The sequence below is a fragment of the Phalacrocorax carbo genome, chromosome 16 (assembly GCF_963921805.1).
Source record: "Phalacrocorax carbo chromosome 16, bPhaCar2.1, whole genome shotgun sequence".
NCBI classification, from domain to species: Eukaryota; Metazoa; Chordata; class Aves; order Suliformes; family Phalacrocoracidae; genus Phalacrocorax; species Phalacrocorax carbo.
In genome coordinates, this window is record NC_087528.1 from 613,588 (window position 1) to 635,821 (window position 22,234).

The window sequence follows — 22,234 nt, forward strand, 5'->3', positions numbered from 1 at the left end:
TCATCCTGGCAAGCAAGTCTAGTCCACGGCATTTTGTGTGTGCCATGCACAAACTTGAATTCCTGCCTGCAACACCTGACCACGTTTGGGTACTAATCTGCAAGTACATACCAACATTCACCATACTCTATCTGCTTCAAGTATGTGGCATTTCTGAATTATGCTGAAACGCACACAAAACAAGAGGGTCACTCAAGCAGGATGCTGCCCTAGCTTGGCAGGCTGCATTCCAGCACCCTGATCATTCCTGCATATCGCTGCATCTATCCCCTTCCTTCCCCTACATTAGAGCACTGTAGATCAGTAGCAAAATCTCTTGAAAGAAGTTTCAAATTCTTGGCATCTGCATTTCGAAAGAAGCAATTCTGCATTAACACTCACAAATCAGCAAATACCTTCTCATCCCCCATCTACAGCTGTTCATAGTACTCTACTATTCTCTTCATAATACATACATATGTTTAAAAATCATTACACTTCTGCAAAGCAGTATCTCAGTGCCAGTGTCTCTCACGGATGTTAGCTGATATGTTCGTAATCAGCTCAAGGGCGTGTACATGGAAGAAAGCAGATGGTCAGAGCAGATATACCTCAAACAGCTCTAGAAAAAGTTTTTTGGTAAGGTAGCGTTCCTAGGCACCAGGAAGGGGGTCATGAACTGGACTGCACCTTGGGAAACAAAAGTCATCTTTAATATACGTGTAGTCAGCTTTTTGGAGAGGAACATTTCTGTGAAGCCAGAGATGGAATGACGAACAGTCCTCTAAAATGAGGACCTTCACTGCTACAAGCCAAACCCCTGCCACCATCCAAGCACCACAGTTAAACTTTGCTTTTTTGCAGTTAACTTCCCCCATCAGTATGACTCTCCACAGCAGCCCTTGTTCAAATTGGGCTTAAGTGGTTTTTTCCTCCACTGTTTGCACTTCCTTAAATGTTCTCATTTACAAAGAGAGAAGTTATTTTTTTATTGCTAGGAAAAAAAAAATGCTGCTTGGCAGTGATGCAGTACTAAGAAGTCTCTCTGGAAAAGACCAAGGCAGCTTTAGTTACCCACGAGTACAAATAAGGCTTACGGGGACTACGCAGACAACCCACCCACCATGAAAGAAGCAGATTCAGATCTATGAATGAATGGCTGTATATCTTCTGAAACACAGAAATTTTCTATATGCACATTTCTGGTCCTTGACAAATGAGAGGTAGTTTAACAAACCTTATTTATTCACTTGCCTGTAAATCTTGACCCAGTCAATGCCATCAAGATATGACTAGTTAGATTTTCAAAGTAGAATCAGAACACCCTGGGTTGGGAAGGACCCCCCACAAGGACCATCAAGCCCAGCTCTCGTCCCTCCACAGGACACCCCAAATTCACACCGTGGCTCTGAGGGCCGTGTCCAAGTGCTTCTGGAACATCGCCAGGCTGGTGCCGTGATGCCTCCCTGGGGAGCCTGTGCCAGGGCCCCACCACCCTCTGGGGGAAGGGCCTTTCCCTAATGCCCAGCCTGACCCTCCCCTGGCACATCTCCCTGCCGTTCCCTCGGGGCCTGGCGTTGGGCACCAGAGAGCAGAGACCAGCCCTGCCCCTCCTCCTGCCCTCGGGAGGGGGCTGCAGAGCGCCATGAGGCTGCCCTCGGCCTCCTCTGCTCCAGCTGAACAAACCCAGGGACTCCAGCCGCTCCCCGTACCGTTTCCCCTCTAAACCCTTCCCCAACTCCATGCCCTCCTCGGGACACTCTCCAGTAGCTTTATACCCCCAGTGTCCTGCGGTGCCCAACGCTGCCCGCAGCGCTCGGGGTGAGGCCGCCCCAGCGCGGGGCAGAGCGGGACAATCCCCCCCTCGCCCGGCTGCGATGCGGGGCTCGGTGCCCCCCAGGGCACGGCTGGCCCTCTGGGCTGCCAGGGCACGCTGGGGGCTCGTGTTCAACTTGCCATCGAGCAGAGCCCCCGGGTCCCTGCAGAGCTGCTCCCCAGCCCCTCGCGCCCCAGGCTGCCTGTACAGCCAGGGCTGCCGCGCCCCAGGGGCAACACCCAGCCCTTGCCCTTGTTCAGCTTCACAGGGTCGGTGATTGCCCAGATCCCTCTGCGGGGCGTCTCTGCCCTGAGAGCGTCAACAGCTCCTCCCAGTTTTGGGTCATCAGCACACTTAGTATTCCTCCAGCCCTGCATCCAAGGCCTTTATGAAGGCATGAAAGGGTACCAGCCCCAGGATGGATGCCTGTGGAACTCCACTAGTGACTGGCCGCCAGCCCGATGTAACCCCAGTTACTGCACCCCTTTGAGCCTGACGCATCAGCCCATTGCTCACCCCCTGCATTACACATTTATCCAGCTCTACGCTGGACATTTTGCCTGCTCCCGTGCTCTTAGGAGGTGGTACTTACAAAGTGGCCAGCACTGACGGACCCCGGCACCTTCAGAAGCTTTCCCCCAGGGGACCTTACTAAGCAGTTCCCTGAGCGAGCTGAAGTCTGCTCTCCTCGCACCCAGAGTTGGGGGCTCGCTGGCAGTCTTCCTCTCTTACCATAGATTTTAAACTTGACTGCTTCACGGTCGCCATGGCCCAGGCGGCCCCCTCTGTTAATAAACAACAAATTGAGGAAGGCGCCTTTCCTGGCCGGCTCCCTTAGTACCTGCACCAAGAAGTTGTTGTCCAGACAGTTCAGGTAAGTACTGGGATGATGATCCACTGCACAACTTGTATTTGTAAAAGTGGATATTAGATGCAAAATGACTTTCCCTACTCCTTTTCTTAAAACAGTAGAGAACACAGACTTTATTTTAAGATGGAAAAAATGAGAGTTTAAGCTTTTCACTGCAATTTCTAGTAAAAAAGTTTAAAAAGACATTAGAACTAGAACACAATACTCTCCTCCAAAGCTTTTCCAACAAGTTTCACCAACAATTAACCTGCTGGCTATCGCAGCAAGATCAAAAACCAAAATGTTTGCATAACAACTTACCACTGAACTGGATTTAAGCAATGAGAAAGCGCATCAGGAAATACCTTATGTGGAAGCCCTTTGTCTGAATTAAAAGCTATAATCCTTCACCTGAATGAGAGCCACGTCAAAGACTTCAAAAATCAAACCAAACTGAGCAGGCAGTGAGCGTCCATTAAAAAGGAAGGTTCTGTGTTCCATCTTGTTTTGTTAAAGAAGGGAAACCAAATCCCAGTGCCCCACATTTGAATACACCTTCATTATAATATATAAATTTGGAAGGGAAAAACTCTCCCACTCTACGAAGAGCAGAATTTCACTGAGGAGAGGAAAATCCAGCCTTTACGAGCTGAGCTATACTTGAGAAGGGTGCGAATAGCAGAGGAGACCTGGCAGAACATTCAACCTGACAGCCCGCAGATGGCTCTGAGGGGACAGCTGCACCGCGTGGTGGGATGCATTCCGGTGAATCTCAAACTGAGGACTGGCATTCACCTGGCAAACGTGGGTAGCCCCTCACCCTAAGCCACAGCAAAAACCTGTGCAACAACTCTCCTTTCTGCCCATCACACGGGCAACTGCACCCTGACCTTACATTACTTTGTCCCTCTTCTATCCTCTCTCCGTTACAGTCCAAAAGCATTTTACCCTGTTGTGGCACAAGTCACTCAGGAACAGGATATACTGTCTTCACCCTCCATTCCCTGGTACAGGATGAAATTTGGCCTCTTAAATATTAGTGATAACTATTAAGTATATCCAAGGTAAAATAAATAACCCTTCTGTAAGTTACACAGAAAAATCAACAGGACATGTCAATATCAGTAAGACAAGCATTCTGCTTCATCCTGGAGGCTAAAAGTTCTTGTTTACTACACAAGTGTACAAAGCATTATTGGCCTAGGACTTTCTGATTAAACGATCATTAGTGTATTTCGTGCGTAAGCTCACAGCACTGGAACAAGCCGTGCCCGGGCTGTTCTCACACAGCCTGCCAAAGCAAAGCATTCCCGAGCAATTGGCCCGAACAGCCCAACTCCTTCTGCTGTGCAGAAATACACCCCGGCTTTAAGGTTTCAGAATGATGGAGTTAGTCTAAAATTTTCCAAGGGGCCTGTTAAAGTATTATATAAGTATGCATCAAATCCTTGAACTGCAATGGCCTTTCAGTTTTTGAAGTTTTGTGGTTTTTTAAAATATAGACCACACAAATACACATTATACAAATTATAAGACAAGTACTAACAAGAATCTACTCTGCACGGATTCTGTTCATGAATTCTAACTGAAGGCTAATTCATTTCTCAAACAGTCAGAGAAGCAAGCTTGAAGAGCAACCTCATGTTCTGCAATGCGATGAACAGAGCTTTCAGGTAGAACATCTGGGAAGAAAAACTGTCGGTGGTTCAAGTACTTATTGCAGTGATATACAGATTCTTATAATGCTGTATTTATGATATTGCACTGAAGCGGTGCTCAATTTATAGCCCAGGTCTATGTCTCTCATATGCAGAAGATCAAGGACCAAGTAATTCAAGAGAGGCTAACACACTGGACCCGTCATGCCATTACTGGATGCTGCACTGGCCTCAAAGTATGTCCCGTGCTTCAGACACCCCCTGGTGATAATCAACCTGTGCTCTAAGCGGCCCATACAACCCTACAGACACCATTTCATTAACATTACCAGGGCTTCACTTGATCTTGTCAGAGTATGAAGTGCTAAGATGACTTGCTGTTTACACTATCTTTGTCGCTGGAAAAGCATTTGAAGCCAGGCAAGCCAGTAAATTGAGCTTTCTCAGCTCGCCTCTCCTTTTGTGGAATGGAAATGAAATTCCTGAGAAATTCTGCAGGAAACCAGGAGCTGAGGGGAATGAAACTAGCTATAAGCAGAGGTGGACAAAGAAACATTTCCTTCTCTGGAATTCACCCAAATCATTAAATTCTTGCCCATGACAGCTCCTCCGACACTCAAGAGTGCTCTGCATGGAAGAAAAGCTTTTATTAGGTGTACAGAAAAGCATAATCCCTACACCCCCTTATCTTCTTTTGACGCTCATACTTGTTTAAAGCGGTCCTCTTGGTTTAACCAGGTTTCACTGAAAAGAATTTCAGACCCTACACTACTCCGAATGACCCACTTACAGCTTGCAAGCGTCCACACAGAAAGAAGAAGGGAAGATGAGAAGAGAGATTCACTCCGGTACATTTACATTCACCCCTTAGCTTAACTATATAAAGCCTCATGTTTCAATACTTTGGATGAAGGACTGTTATGTCCATTTTTACATCTAGCTATATTAGAAGCCCCAGGTACTTTAAAGCTAAGTAAGTATCCATTTATGTTTTTTGCACATTTCAAATATACCCTGCTCATAGATGGTGTGAACAGTGCTAATGAAAATCCATTAATCTCGTGGATGTCACCACAGAATAAACAATATGAATTTGTTCCACCAAATAGGTTAAGAGGCCTGCCACATGCAAAGCAGGCACAGCAATTTGCTGCTCAAGTCCTAAAAACCCAGGAAGAAAGCTGCTGACCTTCACATCCATTCTGCAAATTCCTGAACCAGAAAGCGTCTGAAAGCAATGGGGACGTTGCCCACGACCGTTACAAAATAACCCAGTACACAGACTGAACTCAAATTCAATAGCTACTTCGTAACGTTGTATGAAGAGCTTTGATTCAATAAAATAAAAATTTCCTCAGAGCCAGGAAACAGCACCGAAGCTCTTCTCGTGCTTTAGCTTAAATAAGTTATTCTAGCTGAGAGCATAAACATTTAGAGGCGATTTTTTGTTTGCTCCTGGATCACCATCGCTCCAAACAGCACTTGCCCCCCGTCACACAAAGCAGGTACAGGATGTACACAGGGGAAGCAAAACATCCTTTCAGAATAGACACCCCGTGGCTTTTGACGAGGAGCAAAGCTCTGTTACGCCAAAAGGCAGCATCAACACGTATCTCCACACAGCTCTGCAGACAGTCCAGGCTACTTCACACTTACTAAACATCTGAAGTCTTCTGCAGTGTAAAAGGAACAGCTTCATGTCAAATTTCAGGCATAACAATAGGTCTACACACCACCAACCACAAAAATCATGAAACAGCGCTGAAATGGCGTTGTAAATGAAACTATGCTCAAGAGCTTGCAGTCGGAGTGCTGCTTATACAACACATCACACACCACCCCGGGTTTCTGACAACAGGACCCTTCATGTGTTAACACTGCTACAAAGCACCTTCAAGCGATCGTAACAGCACTAACACACAAACCCTGGCATTTCTGTTCATCTCTCTAGTTCAGGCAGCATTTCCATGGTTACAGCGTTGATCACTACTGGCTTTTGGTACATTCCAAATACAAGCAAACACATAGCCTGGCATTTTAAACAGCCCCAGTAACAACCCTGCAGGCTAGTTCCTGCAAACAAGGTTTGAGTCCCTCTGAGGTGTCACACACGCAAATACGCCGTCGTGCCGCCTGAACACTGAGCAGGCACCCTGTTCGTTAACATGGGTCGTTCGTAACAGCCGACACCGACACCAGATGGGTCTTCAGCAATCTCATCGCAGCATCAGCACTGTATTCTAAAATTTTGATTTAAGAACAGGATTGCCTTGCTTGTACTTAAACGTCTTTCCTTTGAGGCCACCATGCAGCGATAGCATTAGAAGTCCTACTGAAACATCCTTACTACACAAAACATTACCCCACACCACGTGCACTTTGGGCTATAACAGGATTTAGAACTAATTATCTTCCACTGCTGTTCAGAGTTATAGAAGACATCAAGCCCAACATCAAGAAGATAGTAGCAATTTCAGAAAAAAAAAATCCCTTTTCCTTGTAGCAATTTAGAAAGTTTACACACATTTCAGATTTTTAGTTTACATTCTCCGTGAGGTATATGTGAACCAGGGAAGGGCTGACTTTTCTACTGGCATACAAACCAGAAATCAAAAGGATTTCACAGGCAGCTTATGGAAAGCATGCTCCAATTCAGATAGCACCTACAACTAAGGATCAGTAAAACTCTAAGCTTATCCAAAGAAATACTTGAAAATATATATTCATAAAGCATTCTTGATAAATTTGAGTTATACTAGAAAAAAGCATAGCACATTTGGTTACAACTGCCCAAAACCAAAAGCAAGGCAGGGGATAGAAGAAAAGGCAAGTAGGAGCAACGAGCTGCTGGGGGACAGGAAGGTCTGCAGCAAGCTTCCTCTGCGTTGGAGCGTAAATGCGTAGGCTACAGAGCTAGTGAAGCTCAGCTTTGGGACCCACTGTTCTCAAGCATGAATAAAGCCATGCCATGGTTTCAGCTGGGATAGAGTTAATTTCTTCACTGTAGTTGGTACAGTGCTGTGTTTGGGATTTAGTATGAGAATAATGTTCATAACACACCGATGTTTTGGTTGTTGCTGAGCAGGGCTTACACTAGTCAAGGACTGTTCCAACTCCCCAGGCTCTGCCAGGGGCACAAGAAGCCGGGAGGGGAGGGGGCACAGCCAGGACAGCTGATCCAGACTGGCCAAAGGGACATTCCAGACCATATGGGGTCATGCCCAGTATATTAACTGGGGGGACCTGGCCAGGGGAGTGGCAGCATCCATCAGCAGGTGCTGAGTGGTTGCATCACTTGTTTGGTGTGTTTCCCCCCCGCCCCCCAGGTTTTGCCTATCTTATCTCTCATTGTTTTCCTTGTCATATTATTGTTATTATTACTACTATTACTATTTTATTTTCATTCTTAAATTGTTCTTATCTCAACCCAAGAGTTTTCTTACTTCAGCCCTTCTGATTCTCTTCCCACCCCACTGCAGGGGAGCGAGCAAGCAGCTGCAGCTGGGGCTAAACCACAAGTCACTTTAATATTTTAATATTTAATTAAAGCAACGTAGACCTTCTAAATAAGGCAGGAGATTCAAAACCGGCTATGAAGCAATCTTCCAGATAAGTGGAATTTTACTGGTAATTCACTGCTGAGTTATGCAACTGCAGTAACCAACTTACCAGACCAAGCAAAGAGCCTCTGCTTTCCTGAGCCGGAAGAAACAGCCAGACACAGAAACCTCTATTCTCACGAGGGACGTGACCAGTCAAGCTACCCACATAGGCTCTTTCTCTACAGATCTCCACTTTATCCCCTTCGAGGTACCCTTCCTGCATGGAAACTATTCAATAGCTGGGCATTTTCATTTCAGAAGAGCAGTCACATAGAAGAGCTTTACTAGCAAAATTATAGCGGACTGACTGGCCACTATTACATGCTGGCCACTACATTTGGCCATACATAATGGCCACTGTTGCTATTACTGGCCATTACCTACAGCTGCATGTAATGAAGTTGGAAGGGGACTGGCTCATAACCACTTAAGAACCATTTTGCTATGCGCAGAGATGCAATCTTCTTCCGGATAAAAAGTAAACTCCTCAGTGATTTAATACAACTTTATTCAAACTTTTGGTAGTAAGAGGGATACTGAATTCGGCAGGCAAAACAGTTTGGGGATAAAGAATCGGACCTGAAGACAAGGGCTAACATTCCATCTTTTATCTGTAAAAGATGATCTTTAATAACCACAGGCATGCCTCAACAGTACCTTAATTAGAAAAGTGGTTTCTTTAGAAGAGATACAAGTCATTTGTGGTTTGCTTAAATAAATTTCCACAGCTGGAACTGTGTAGTACTTGATTCTCATACGGGAGCCTGAATGTCCATCTTCAGAGAACAAATGAATCACAGGGTGGGATTTGAGGAGAAAGTGGTTAGCCAGTGTAAGAGTTAAGAGTTACACCTGCTTGCCTCCCAGACACTCACAAGAGGATCATTAATTCTTTTCATCTCTTCAAGAAGTCCAGAGAGCCCAGCAGAGCCCATGGCATAGCGCCACTCCACAAGAGCGCGAGCAAGGCTGACCTCAACCGCAGCCTCTGCACAATCTGGAGACATGGATCTCTAAAACAAGAAGCTAGAACACAGAAGTTGGGCAAGCACCACTCCTTCCTCAAGAAAAAAGCAATTAAGGAGAGAAAACCCAAACAGGCTGAGTGTAATCTTCCTTTCCTTTGGCGTAAGCCTGATCACTCGGGTTAGGCTGGCTTGTGACTGGAAGACCTACATCAAATTGCTGCTTAGAAAAAAAACCCAACTGACATTGCTCTGACCTAGGCTGAAGGTGGAACATCAAGGCCAGACTTTACAGCTGTGCTGCTGCAAGTTGCTCTTCAGCATACACAGACCGTAGCAGACTTAGTGGGGGAAACAGCAATATCAAATTGACTTGCAATTTCACTTTAACTTGTTTATATCAAATACACATGCAGAACTATTCTGCAGAGAAAATGAGTGTTTGCTCTTGCCCATGTTCCATGCAAGACAGATGGAAATCAGTTCTGGCCCTGAAGCCACGTAGCACTGACCCCAACACTTAGCTTGACAGAACAAGCCTTGCAATTAGAGTCAACTTCAGTAGTTTCTAGGGTAGAAAACTTGGCTTTTGACCACAGCTGCACAGGACATGACTGTTTGGCTCAAGGTTAAAGTACTATGGAGAAGTGGTTGGCCTCCAAAAGAGCATCACAATAAAGGCTGGCAATAGGCCAGCGAAAGCTTAAATGCCTGGAGACCAACATGTGATTACTGAGGAATGTGAGCTATTCTCAAGCACTTCCTATTTTTCTGCAACAAGCAAATTATAAACCTTTACACAACATGGGAATATATCTATATTTGAAATTTTTAAGCTACACATATGAAAATGACTGCAAAAAGTCTTACCATTGCTTATGAATAACCATTACTCATCTTGCAGCAGCTGAACAATGACAACGATGTTCTGCATTGCTAGCAGGCATCTCACAAATGCACAGGATACTGTCCCACTGAAAGCAGAATTTGGTACTTGGCTTCCCCATTCCTTTCCAGTTAACAAAATTGCGTGTCTGGTTCCTCTGCAGTCAGTTTTACTTTAAGATTCAGCTGCAATCCTACTGTGTCCATTGAGGATCTATTTTTGGAACAGTCAAATATTCCTTACTGCTCAATTGCTCCACGCTTAAATCTCACTTTTATGAGCCCTACAATTGCTATCGGTCACTTTTTTGGTCTTCGAATCACAGACACTTTCAATAAGCATGTCTTAAAACATGTTCAACATCTGGAATATGTTAGAGTATTTTAGATGAAATTATTACTGTGTAGACAAAATATAATTTATGAGTGGGGGAGGAAAGTGTGACTGCAGCATTGCTACAGTACAGGCTCAGAATTCCCCGTTAAACCGTTGTCTGAAGGTTAAAGACCTGTAGTACCACAAAGAACAAAGTCTCCTCATCTCCATCCAGATCAGCCCCCCCCACTGCATGAAGGTCAGTGAAACAGGTTTGACTTCATTGTCTCAGACTGCACCCACCAGGTTTTAATTTGGCCCCGAGGCAGCTGGCCTCTAAGCACTGCAAGAGTGATTTCACTCTACCAAGAGTATAATCAGTAGAGCAAAGAAAGCTTTGCCAAAAGGGCAGAATGCAAGGTAAGTAGCATGGCTCAACCATAAAGGTCTCGGTTTGGCTTTTGGACCAGCAAAACATCAGCTTCCAGGTAGAGCCGCTGTACTCTATTAAGCAATCCATTACAATTTATTAATTACATCTTGACCATTCACTAATGTCAGTGGCACGTCATCAAAATGCAGCATGATAGGGTCTGGGGCCCGCAGACAACTTACCTCTTAAGCTATGAAGTTAAACGCAATATTTAAAATAAAAATCTTAACCTTACATACATGTCTGATGTATCAGATGCCTCAAAAAGGTTAGAAATTGACGGTGGAAGATCAACAGTACAGAGCAAGAGTGGTTCCTCATGTGGAACCACACAGACCAAGACTCATCACCATGAAAAAGAATAATTTAAAACCTGGGGGAGATATCTTACAGATCTAACAGGGCAAGCAGCATGAAGGATGTGAGCAGGGTTTTATTGCCTCTTCCAACACAAGGAGCAGGTGGTGTGAAGCTGAGTGAGCAGGAGCCTGGCTCTAGATAAAGGCTACATCTCTTAACAGTGCATGGCATGAAGCACAAACTCCTTCTGGAGGGTGTCACGACATAGTTCACTCGCCTCCAGAAAGGAACTGGGCAGGCACACGAAAGAAGCTACATGCGGTGCTATTACAGACATCGGGCACATTCTGGACCAGAAGGGCTGTCAAGACACATCGCTGAAGGATGAAAGCCTATCTGGAGAGAGTGCTGCCATATGTTTAGATCATGCTTATCCTCTTCCCTAGAGGCAGATACTGCCCTTGGCCGCTGCCAGAGACATAGCACGCTAGCTAGCTACGGTGCAATTCAGTACTGTGGTTCTCATTAAGAGACAATACAACCCTTTTCCCCACATCCAAACACATCATTAAGATATCAGTAACCAGGTAATGCCGCTGCTAGATGCGTCACTGGCATGTTACGGTGGTACAGCTTCGGCGCCCCTGAATCTGCTCCCTAATACAAGACAAACAGAAAGATATCACCCAGCTTCAAATGACAAGCCAATTAAAAAAAGACACGAGCCAAAAGTCCTTTGATTGTTTTCTGAAAAGCAATTAAAATCATAGATTATAGACAATCGGTTCTTGGTTCTTTGCCCTCCTTTACAGCTAAGGCAGGCAGACGAACAAAAGCAAGAATCGGTTTAGTCAACGCAGAACAAACAAGTTCAAGTGAAACTGCTTTAAATCCTGTTCATTACAGCACGGGTGGCTGCACCATGCAGGCCATGAAACACTTCAATAGAAAGAAGTAATTTCATAGAGCCATGAATTCAGTAATGAAGAATTTATCCACAGGCCAATGAATTGCACAGCAAAGAGAGAGTTTTGCAAATTAAGTAGCATAATTTACACACTGAATGAAATAGCCAGAAAAACGTCCTCTGGAAAGGATTCTGCTGACTGATGGTCCTGAACTGGACTTAATGTCTACAGCATTCACATTTTACGCTAAATGAAGAGACAGAGAGCACTCGAGAAAGGAAGTTCTCTCATCAGGAAGCTGATCCCCTTCTGCTGTGGCATAAACAAACACAAATGACACATCGCCACCCTGACCATCACCATCACCATATATTCATTTTCACAAAATGAGATCTATTATTATCAAAACAGTATGATATAATATTACTGCAGCAGTAGGCAAGGCAAGTTAGCAGTCAGAGAGGGGCTGAAATGTTAAGAGGTTTGCAACTCTTAAGAGTTATTAAGAGTATTAAGAGAAACGTTAAGAGTTTTCAACTCTTACACAGATTGATCTGGATATAGTCCAAAACACACCTATACTCAAGCTTTGAGAGCATAAACAAACATCAGAATGAAAACAGTTGAAATTATCCGACAAGTTATCCAAAATGTACGTAACCCTACAGATTTAATTTCATAAATCTGACCACAACAAAGTCTTGAAATGCTAATTTAAGAGAACCCAAACATATATAATTAAGAATTAAAACAGTTTAAGTAAAAATCAGTTTTTAATACAAAATGGTAGCTTCTCTTTGCTCCCTCCCATGATCCCTCCATTGTCAGAGTTAAAGCTGCTAAAGTTAAAGGTTCCAAGAGCCCTGTAATATTTTTATTTTTCCATTTACTGATAAATAGTCCCCAAACCTTATTATCATAAAGTAAAACCCAAGAGGAATCCAAGACAGAAAATGTTCAAATCTGAAGTTTCATACACGAATACAAAGCAAGAAAGCCAGTCAGCTCACGTGTTACCCCATCAGATCATACAAAATACTTTTATTTTCATTTTTCTACTGTAAGGACAGATTCCCCTTTATGCCAAAGCAGCTGACAGAATCCACAACTCCAAGCCATTAAGCACAATTTGCAATTACTTCGCAGTACTAAATAATACCAAGCCTGAAGACTGCTGAATCAAGTTTCTAATGGCCCTTTCATTTACTGTTACAGCAACGGGCTTCAGCATTTTCCGAACTGCAGATCCCCATGGAATCACAGGCTCCCGCAGCGCTACGTGTACTGACAAGCGCCCTGCTGACTTGCTCTCTCCCGCGCCAGCGTCATCGGCTCAGGCACAGGGCAGGAGGGGACACCTGCTCCCACGGGGCTGTGACTGGCCAGGAGATCAGGCCGACAAGGCAGTTATTTTCCCTTCTTCTAAGACAGCTTTTGACCAGCCTGTCTCCCGAACCTGGCTTGCCTATGAACGTGCCTTTGCGAGAAAGCAACAAAACGAAGCTGGAACACCAACTTAGCTGTAACAGGAAACCGTACACTCGGTTCTGTTCCTCCTGACCCTTGGAAGAGAGAGCCCATGAACCGCAAGCTGAAAGCCTCTGTGGACTGGGCAGAAATCAGTATTACTTGGGCAAGAGCAATGCAGAGGGAATCCAAGACCCTGGGACTTCTCAGACCCTGGTGGCTCATTGCTTGCTCGCACTCTTTCGGCAACGCCGCAGTGGAGTACCGAGGATACCAGACAGCCCTTCCAGCCACGTTACCACCACGTCTTCCACCAGCTGAGTTCTGGGCATGGCTCTCACCTCAAACATCACTGACTGGTCACAACTGGGACAAGCCACATGCAAATCGGCTCTAAGAAAGCCAAATTATTAAATTACCTGGCCTTAAGTAGGCATTACCTGAGCTGCTAACCTGACATGTCTTAACTATATCATAGAAACGAGACACAAAGAGTTAATAATTCAGCTTAACAGCCTAGTTCTTCATTTAGTATATATACACAATAATTTTGAACTACATGAAAAATGAGGAGAACAATTCACTTGGGAGAAAAGAAATATACTATTTAAGACTAACCTGTAATTAATTCTAACTTGAGCTAATTAACAGATTTCCTTGCAAATTCTCAGAAGATTCACTCTATATTCAGAACACAACGGTTTCAAGATCACATCACCGCCCTTCTTCCAGAGACATATTGAATTCAAACTCAGTGCAAAGCAAAACCACTCCTGGTTACGGAAATCACAACGAACACCCCTCAGTTCTGTGTTCCAAAGCCTGGACTCTGATTGAATGTGCTTTATGGAGAGTCCTCACGGGTTTCTTCGCTCAGGCCCTCCTTCCACTCCCTCTTTCGTGGTGTGCTTGTTTCCTGAAAGCACAGCAGCTGAAATACTCTGCTGTAAGACAGCACCAAGAGCTCCACAGGAACGGGAGGCGCAGACTGCTCACGCCGGCAGCGCGTGTCACCGGCCATACTGTGCAGAAACACCTTCTCCTACGCCTGCAGCTGACTCCTCTCATCTCTAAGCAACCCCTGGCTCCTCATTGGACATGGTTTTGGAATTAACAAAACAAAAAATACACCACGCCCCTTCCCATGAGGTTTTGAAGGCTTTCTCACATACTTCTGAATGGCTAACCACACGTTGAATTATGAGCATTACCTTTTCCAGATCAAAACTATAGTGTCATGGGTGTTTGGGAGTCTGCAGAATCTGTTAACCACTTCCCTTCTGCCAGGTTCTCACGTGTTTAACTTTGAGATTTTTAAACGCAACATCACTTGGCTGATCAACAGATCTGAGAGCAGCACTTTGCACCAGTCTCAGAGCTAACGCACCTGTGGAGCGTGAAAAGCTTTGACCGCTTTCAGAACAAAGCAACAAGAACCATTCTGATACGTATTTTTTGCTTCTGTTGGCACCTTTCAGAGTTTGACAGAAGTGGTGTTTTAGCTTTTAAAGTGTAAAAGGCTTGTTAAAAAAAACTGACTAAAAGCATTTGGTGAACAAGAGAACTGCAGCTGTCAGCTACAGTCGGGTCATGTGTTTGCCCACGAAAAACAGGAAACAGCTAGCCATGGAAATATCTAAGTAGGCCATGAAGCAACCCGTAAACTGCGCAGTAAGCAGGCTGCTAAGTCAATATTTTTCCCTAGTGCTCAACTTAGCTCTTACGTTCGTTAACCACAGCTCACTCCAAACAAGCGGCCAAAAATTCATTTGCTCTCACAACACGTGCTAACACAAGAGACCAACAGCGACATAAGACAGCAGTTATGCCGCGGACACTGAGTATAAAGTAAGAATACCCACACAAGGCACCGTCCCACCGCAGCCTTAGCAAAGCATTTCCAGCAGCAAACACGCCTGCCTCTTCAGCAGCGACAGGACGCCAAGCAGACGAGCGCCTGGGATGCTCACAACAGAAGGGGAAGCAGCGGAGCGGTTCCAGGAGCGGACGCCCAGTTTGCGCCATCCCCAGGCTTTAACCACCCAAGACAAACCCTCAAGAAGACGCCACATCACGGGGAATAAATTACTTCCCTGTACATTTAAAGCCTACTTTGTGCTTTCAAAAGCACTTGGAGAACAGCTTCCTTTTTTCACCGGCCTCTCAGCCCCTCTTCATGTGACGTGTGGAATGCATTTTTTTCAAGAAAAAGAAAATGAGACTAGAAGCAATGAAAATTGTAGGGATTTATGAGCAGGTGTGGCACTTAACTTGATACGTAGTTTTTTATTTTTTTAAATGACGTTTTAAAGGAGTAACATTTAAAATGAAAAGATGTACTGCCTGATCAGAAAACTCATTACAATCTAGATCAAGGGATTATACTTTGATCTGTCAATCTGAAAAAAAAAAAAAGATTTTTTTTTTCTAATCTACTCCATCACTGAAGCGTATTTATGCCATCTACAATCTTATTACTTTCCTGTAATTTAGGGATACTTTAAATCATGAAGATTTACCTTAAACACGGGTTTTTTTGGATCTATAAAACCAAAGAAAGCCAGTCAGCATGCTGTCCAAAGGCAGAAAATTTGAACCATTAAAATTAAATATAATCAAAAGGGCACTACACATTGCACTTACTAAGAAAGACTCACACTTCGGCTACTTCAGAGATTCCATCAGAACAAAGGAAAAAACATTATACTTTTTTTTTTTAAAGGATTTTGATGAGAATAAATAGTTTGGAAGGAAGTAGTTTTCAGTCTCAAGGCAGTACAAGATTAATTGCTATTTTTATTTTAAAATAAAAATCAAATGCGTTCCTTCCAAAACTGCAAGTTCCTGGCATTGATGACTAGTTTACCTACGGACTTCTCTTCATTGTTTGGCACCAGTGGAAGCTGACAAACGCCAAGAACTTTATAATAAAGTGGAAACATTATTTTAGGTGTTCAAAAGACTGCAAAATACCTTTGAAAGTCTGTCTGCTGTCACAGGCAGATTTGAAAATCTTAGTTTTCACAAAGCCACAAGTTCTTAAAATCTACATTAATCTGACTACATGTAACAGGATGGGTTTAGCACACACTCGCCGTGTCAGTCACGTTACTACTTGTATTTATTTCTGAATCTCAGTAATTTCTGGCTGTAAATAGGACATTTTCTAAAAGGCCAAAGAGCAATACAGTTACCACAGAGCTTCCAAACACTCAGAAAAACCCTCGGGCCAATGGTTCAATCCATATGGTTGGGGGTGGTTTTTTTGGGTTTGGTTGGTTTTTTTGGTTGTTTTTTTAAAGCTTACTTATTTTCTATTTGCATAAATTCCACCCTTGGAATGCCATAGTACTCAATTATTCATTATTTAAATTTACTTTGGAAATTAAACTCAAGGGGAATTAACTAATGCATGTCAGACTGAAAATGAGCTGTGAATCTCCAAAGTTAATTTGAGCCTCACATGTGTTAAGAAAGCTTCAAGTTCTAAACTGCCTTTTAACGTGAAGAACTACCCATTCAGCAAAGTCCCTCTATTACTTTAAATGTAAACCTCTTTAAAGCTAATATCAAAGACTAAATCTATAACCTTTAGAAGTTTTACAAAAGCAGCTTCTCAGTTTTTCTCCAATATATTTAACCTTGGTAACATGACAAGCAAGTCTAAGCCAACAGTCATTTCCCACATTTCAGCTGCTTTCAGCATTACGTAAACTTCAATGTGAACAGGAGGAAAAACGAGGCAAGATTCTATTCAGTCGGATGCACAGCTGAGCAAGTTGGTTGGGTTTTTTCTGAAATATATGTATACACACACACAGAGTTTTCAAGAGGGCGATACAACAGATACGCCACAGAGCAGCCAAACGCCACCAAGCCAGCACTGGTAACCATTTAGTGAAATCATATTGCCTGTGTTAGGTGTGTCGGACTGAAGCGTGGTAATTTCTAGCCCAGGATTCTAGAATCTTTTCTAGTTCAGGAGAGAGTTTCATTAGAAGATTTGCATCCAGTCCCTACTGTTTTCAAAGCGACTTAGATACCATCTGGAACCACACCATTTGTCGGTAAGAGGACATCTTCGGGGAAGTAGCTTACGTTAGATTTTACAGAGCTTGCCTTTAATGAAAGGAAGGCAAGAAGCATGCAGCAATGGATCCCCCAACCCGCTACCTACACCAGTACTTCACCAATTCTCTTGCAGACCTGAGAGACAGGTTTCTGCCGTGAAGTATCGTGTCAGAGAGACATTAGGGCTCAACAGATGATTTCTGGATTTCAGTGGAGGAGCAAAAGAGAGAAACTTATTTTCAACATTGGTTCAACTTAGAAAAAGAATTTTCACTGCATCTGTTTTAAAAGTCTTTTATCATAATTGTCTGCAAAAGACTCATCAATCTTGGCTTAGATCAAAGAGGAATTAAATCCAGTTTTTGTCTTAATATAGCTGCACTCACCCTTCACAGAGAGAACAAAGTTCTCTCAAAGCACACTAGAGCAGCATGAATGGAATGCTGATTGGACTTTATTCTCCTTCAAGTACCTCTTTGAAGCCCAGGAAAGGAAAAGTGGGCAAATAGGAAGTTTGTAGTGTAAATGACCCATTCTGCAAGTGGCATTCGCTTGGTTGCCTGTAGAGAAATCAGCATAAAATTCTTCTTTCCTATCTAAAAGCTAAATATTAGTCGGACTTAATGAGTTCCAACTTGTAGTTGGAACACATGTCACCCAGGAAATTACAGTCTGCAAGGCTTCTCTGACACTGGTGATCTTCATTACGGCTCTACAGAATGAATTACCTCTTCAGTTCCACGAAACTCTCAGGGAATGGAGGATGATTTTCTAAATAAAGTTTTAAAAACTACTCAGCACCTTAAAACAAAGGTGAGATCTCACACAAGACCCAAGCTAGGAACAGTGATTTCTGTTAGACAGCTCAGCATAAAGAGTACTGCTGCCACATTGATCAAAGGCTTCTTTGAGAGGCTTTTTACTGACAGCTGAGCTTCTCTATGTTTAAACCCCTATTTGAGGACACATCCCCTCAAAGTTTGGGTGCCTATGGAAGAAAGGGATAGAGGGGAAAAAAACCAAACCAAACATAAACCCCCCATATTGTTAAAATTGTTTGCTGGGTGCCTTAAATTCAAGCTTGGTACACACCGGGATGCGTTCCTCATTTCAGAAAAGCTGCTGATACAGTTAAGATAACGTTACAGCACTTTTTTTGTTGAGAATATGTGACATAGTACTGACACAGATGAAATAAATCATACGTATTGTCAGTAATCTAAGCTTCTAGTCTCAGAAAGCATCCTGTTGGACTGTTTCTTTTTCTAAACATTCTTCCCCTCTTAGTTAACCATTTTACTTTTTCAACTACTGTTTTATCCTAGTTGCATATGTAGTATAGCCTCTTTGTTTCTAAAGGAGAAAAGCCTTCACGTGATACTTAATATTTGTTAAAGATTATTCTTCAGATGTTATCCCCAAGGTACAGAACAGTTTGAGAACTCAAAGTTAGTATTAACAGTCAGAAGTGTTTCTAATCACACACAATAAAGCATTATGAAAAATCCTGATGTCAGCATTTTGACTCAAAATATCCTTGAAGAAATAAATTAAGAATTTTTGCCTTCAACTGAACAGCAAGGTAAAGACTCATCAGTTCAGCAAACAACCAGTGAATTTTGTCCATGAAATTAATTTTTGTTGACTGATCCAAGAACAAGAACCAGTATACTTCACTGAAGCCCCAGTTACACACACAATCAAATTTAAATTAGAAGCCATCTGAAGCCTAGGCGTCAGAGTGCAGTACGGTCCTAAGAGACCTTAAGCATATCACAGTCAGATTCTTCACCACTCATGAAAATAACCACTCTCTGCTGTGAAGTGTTTGCAAGAGCAAGACCTGCATGTGTAATACTGGAGGCAGCTTCAGGAATAAGATAAAAAGAAATTGAAGTATTCCCCTTAGAGCGGTCTAATCCTTTCCTGCCCTGTGACTGCGAAGGATCACTTCTGTAAGGAACTGCGCACTCCAAACCATGTGATCTATCCAAATATTTACACTATGAACACTATTATAACTCTCCTCTGAAGCCACTAAGCACAGTATTTTCAGCAAGTGAAACAAAACCATTACTATTTCGATAAGTATTTAGTTTTAACTGGTCTTATCAGGCAGAAGCTGACCTGACTGCTCTCCTCAACGGCCCTTCGTAACTCACGAGAGCCTCACAGCTGTGGTTTTGGCTGAATATGCTTTAAAATGTTGAATACCTACTTCCTTTCTGTTTTCTAAATGAAAAAAAGGGAGGGAGAGAGGTAGAGCAAGGAAGAAGAGGGAACCTAATTGGGACTTTCTTCTTGTTTTTGGTTACCATTTTTAACATTACCACACAAATCAGCAGCCATGCACCCAAAAGGCGTTTTGTTCATCTCACTGGCCTCCATAGCAATCCCTTTTTTCATCCCCCACCACGTACTACCAACGCTCTGAACACCGTCTCCTCTTTTGGTCAGACTTACCCTTGCTTCCACGGCTTTCTCTGAGCTCTCCTGTGAACTCTGGACTGATGAAGAGGCAACCACAACAGTCTTTTAATCAATGCACTTGACACTTTGTCCCACACAAGAGCAGATTGCTCCCAGTAATCGACTGGGAAGTGTGATTCAAGCCTACTTTTGCTCTAACTTTCAATCTATCAGCTATATCTAAACTTTGTGAGGAAAGAGAACACGTTATGTTAAAGAAAATACTCTGTGTAGAAAAGAAACCACCAAAGCACACTCCTCTCATGTTCTGTATATCAGATTCGTATGTTCTACAGTACCTACCAAACAGAGCCCAGTAACTACGTAGCAATACAAGGAACTGTCAAGGAAGAAAATTACAGCAAAAAATTAATACTTACGGCCATAATTAACTCAAAAGGGTGTTTATACACCCGTACGGGGGATTGATACTTCTGCACCATAGCTGCAGCTAGTAAGATCAACTCAAACCTGAAAAAGAAATTTTTAAAACCATCTGTCAAATGTAGGAAGGCACTTTCACTCTTCTCTTACACTTATTCTGTGCATGACACTATGCTAGCCATTCTTCAGAAAATCCTTCACGATTCCTTGATGACTTCTTACTGTTTTTGAAGACACCACGGGGCTCTGAAAAGCTATGGATATTTTTGCCAGAAGTGACTTGTCATTTCTTCCAAAGGCACACAAAACTAGCACATTTTCAGGCCAGTTTAGTAACTTCATGACTCTTCACCAGGATGGTGAGACTTTGTGTGCTGCTGCTGCTGCTGAGAACCAAGCCCTGACCCGCGCCAGCTGGAGGCAGAGAGGCACTGCCCGCTCCCCAGCACGGCAAGCTTAGAGGCCGTTCTGAGCTGGGACTCGTTAAAAAAAGAGGGGAAAAAAAAAGAAAACAAAAAAGAAATTAAAAAATATACCAAGTGTTAAAACCCCTTGTTTTCAGAAAGAAAAAAGGGATCGCCGCAGCACACTGATGTAAGGCGTTCCTTCATCGTTTCCAAATCAAATTAAGACTCGAGAGAGAGAAACTTAAGAGGCAGCTGGGGATTACAACTTGGAGGCACGGCGCGCTGCAGCAGAGGGCCGGGGGCCCCGCGCCTGCGCCCCCCCAGGCGCCCGACCCGAACCCCCCGAGCGCAACCGCTCATTGGAAAAGCGCCGGCGGCAGCGCCCGCAGGGGCAGGCACGGGCGCCTCGCCAGGCCCGCCGCGCCGAGGGCGGGCTGTACAACAAGCCGGTGCTACCCGTGTTTGCCGCGGCGCTCCCCCGCCGCCCCGGGGAGCGCTCGCAGCCCCGGCCCGCCGCCCCGGCCCGCTCGGGAGGGGGCCCACCCGCGCTGCCCCTCCTTCAAAAGACAACACCTGAATCAGCAAAACACGCCGAACCCCTCCGATGCCCGGGCAGAAAGAGTTACACAACAAAGACGCCCGTCGGCGCGGGCCGGGCCGGCGCCGCCCGCCCCCCGCCGGGCCGGTGCCCACCTGCCGCGGGCCGCTCCCGCCGCCGGCGCCCGGCGCTGCGCCGGGGGGCTCCGCTCGGGGTCGCCCGCCCTGAGGCGGGGGGCTGAAACCCACCGGCCGTGACCCGCCGCCGCCTGCCCCGACGCCGCCGCCGCCGCTGCCCGGGGAGCGCCGCCCTCCTGGGGCGCACCGCGGGACCCGGGCCGCCGCCGGTAACGCTGAGGAGAACGGGCGGGCGACGGGAAACTTCCCGCGGCGGGCGGCGGGGCTGAGGGGAGGGGGCGGCGGGAGGGGGGGGGCCGCGAGCGGCTGGACACGGGGAGAGGGGGGGAGCGGCGCGCGAGCCTTACCGCCTCCCGTCGCGACGGCCGGCCGCGCTCTGGCCGCGTGCCGGCGCGGGGAGCGCCGCCGCCGGTTCCGGCGGGAGGGGCGGGGCGCCGCCGTCATCGCCGCCGGGAGTGACAGGGCGGGGCGGGGCTTGGCCCCCGGCCCTGCGCATGCGCGGCCGCCCGGCGGGGAGGTGGGGGAGGGCTGAGGGCGCCTTCTTCTCCCCGCCCTTGCGCATGCGCATTGCCGCCCCATGGGGCGCGCGGAGAGGGGTGCGCGCATGCGCGGTGTGGGACGCGCGGTGCCCCCGGCGGCCTGAGGGTAGAACCTCCTCACAGACAGACAGACAGACACATAGACATATAGCTTTCACCGCCCCCCCCCCCCCCCCAGACAGAGGCAGCCTCCGAGGGCGGGGGGCGTGGGACTTGGCACCCCTCCGCGGGCGCTGTCCCTTCCCTCAGCCTCCCTGAGCACCCCTTTGGGCCCGAGCCCATGCCGCTCCCCTCAGCGGGGGCTCGCCCGGCACACCCGCCCTGGAGTCGGGGCCGCCAGGACTGTGGCCCTCGGGAGCTCCGAGCGGCTGCCCAGTACAGCCAGAAGCGGGGGTGAGGTCAGGTAGCGATGCTGAGCCTGAGGCGGGAGCCCAGAGAGTGGCCCACCACAGGGCAGCCATGGTGACATTGCTGGGTGACGGTGCCAGGCTGGGGGAGCGGGAGCAGGAG

The 22,234-nt window shown here is 45.6% G+C and overlaps 1 protein-coding gene across 1 annotated transcript in view; it reads right to left on the reverse strand.

The window, feature by feature from the left end:
- The window catches only part of SEC14L1 (SEC14 like lipid binding 1), a 44,168-nt gene extending 22,485 nt beyond the window's left edge, over positions 1 to 21,683 (reverse strand). Inside the window, exons 1-2 of the mRNA XM_064467310.1 lie at positions 21,533 to 21,683; positions 20,100 to 20,190 (exon numbers count right to left, since the gene is read on the reverse strand). Of these exons, the coding sequence (XP_064323380.1) occupies positions 20,100 to 20,190; positions 21,533 to 21,681 (240 nt within the window). The 5' untranslated portion in view covers positions 21,682 to 21,683. The remainder of the gene's footprint in view (positions 1 to 20,099; positions 20,191 to 21,532) is intronic.
- Between the last annotated feature and the right edge of the window lie 551 nt (positions 21,684 to 22,234).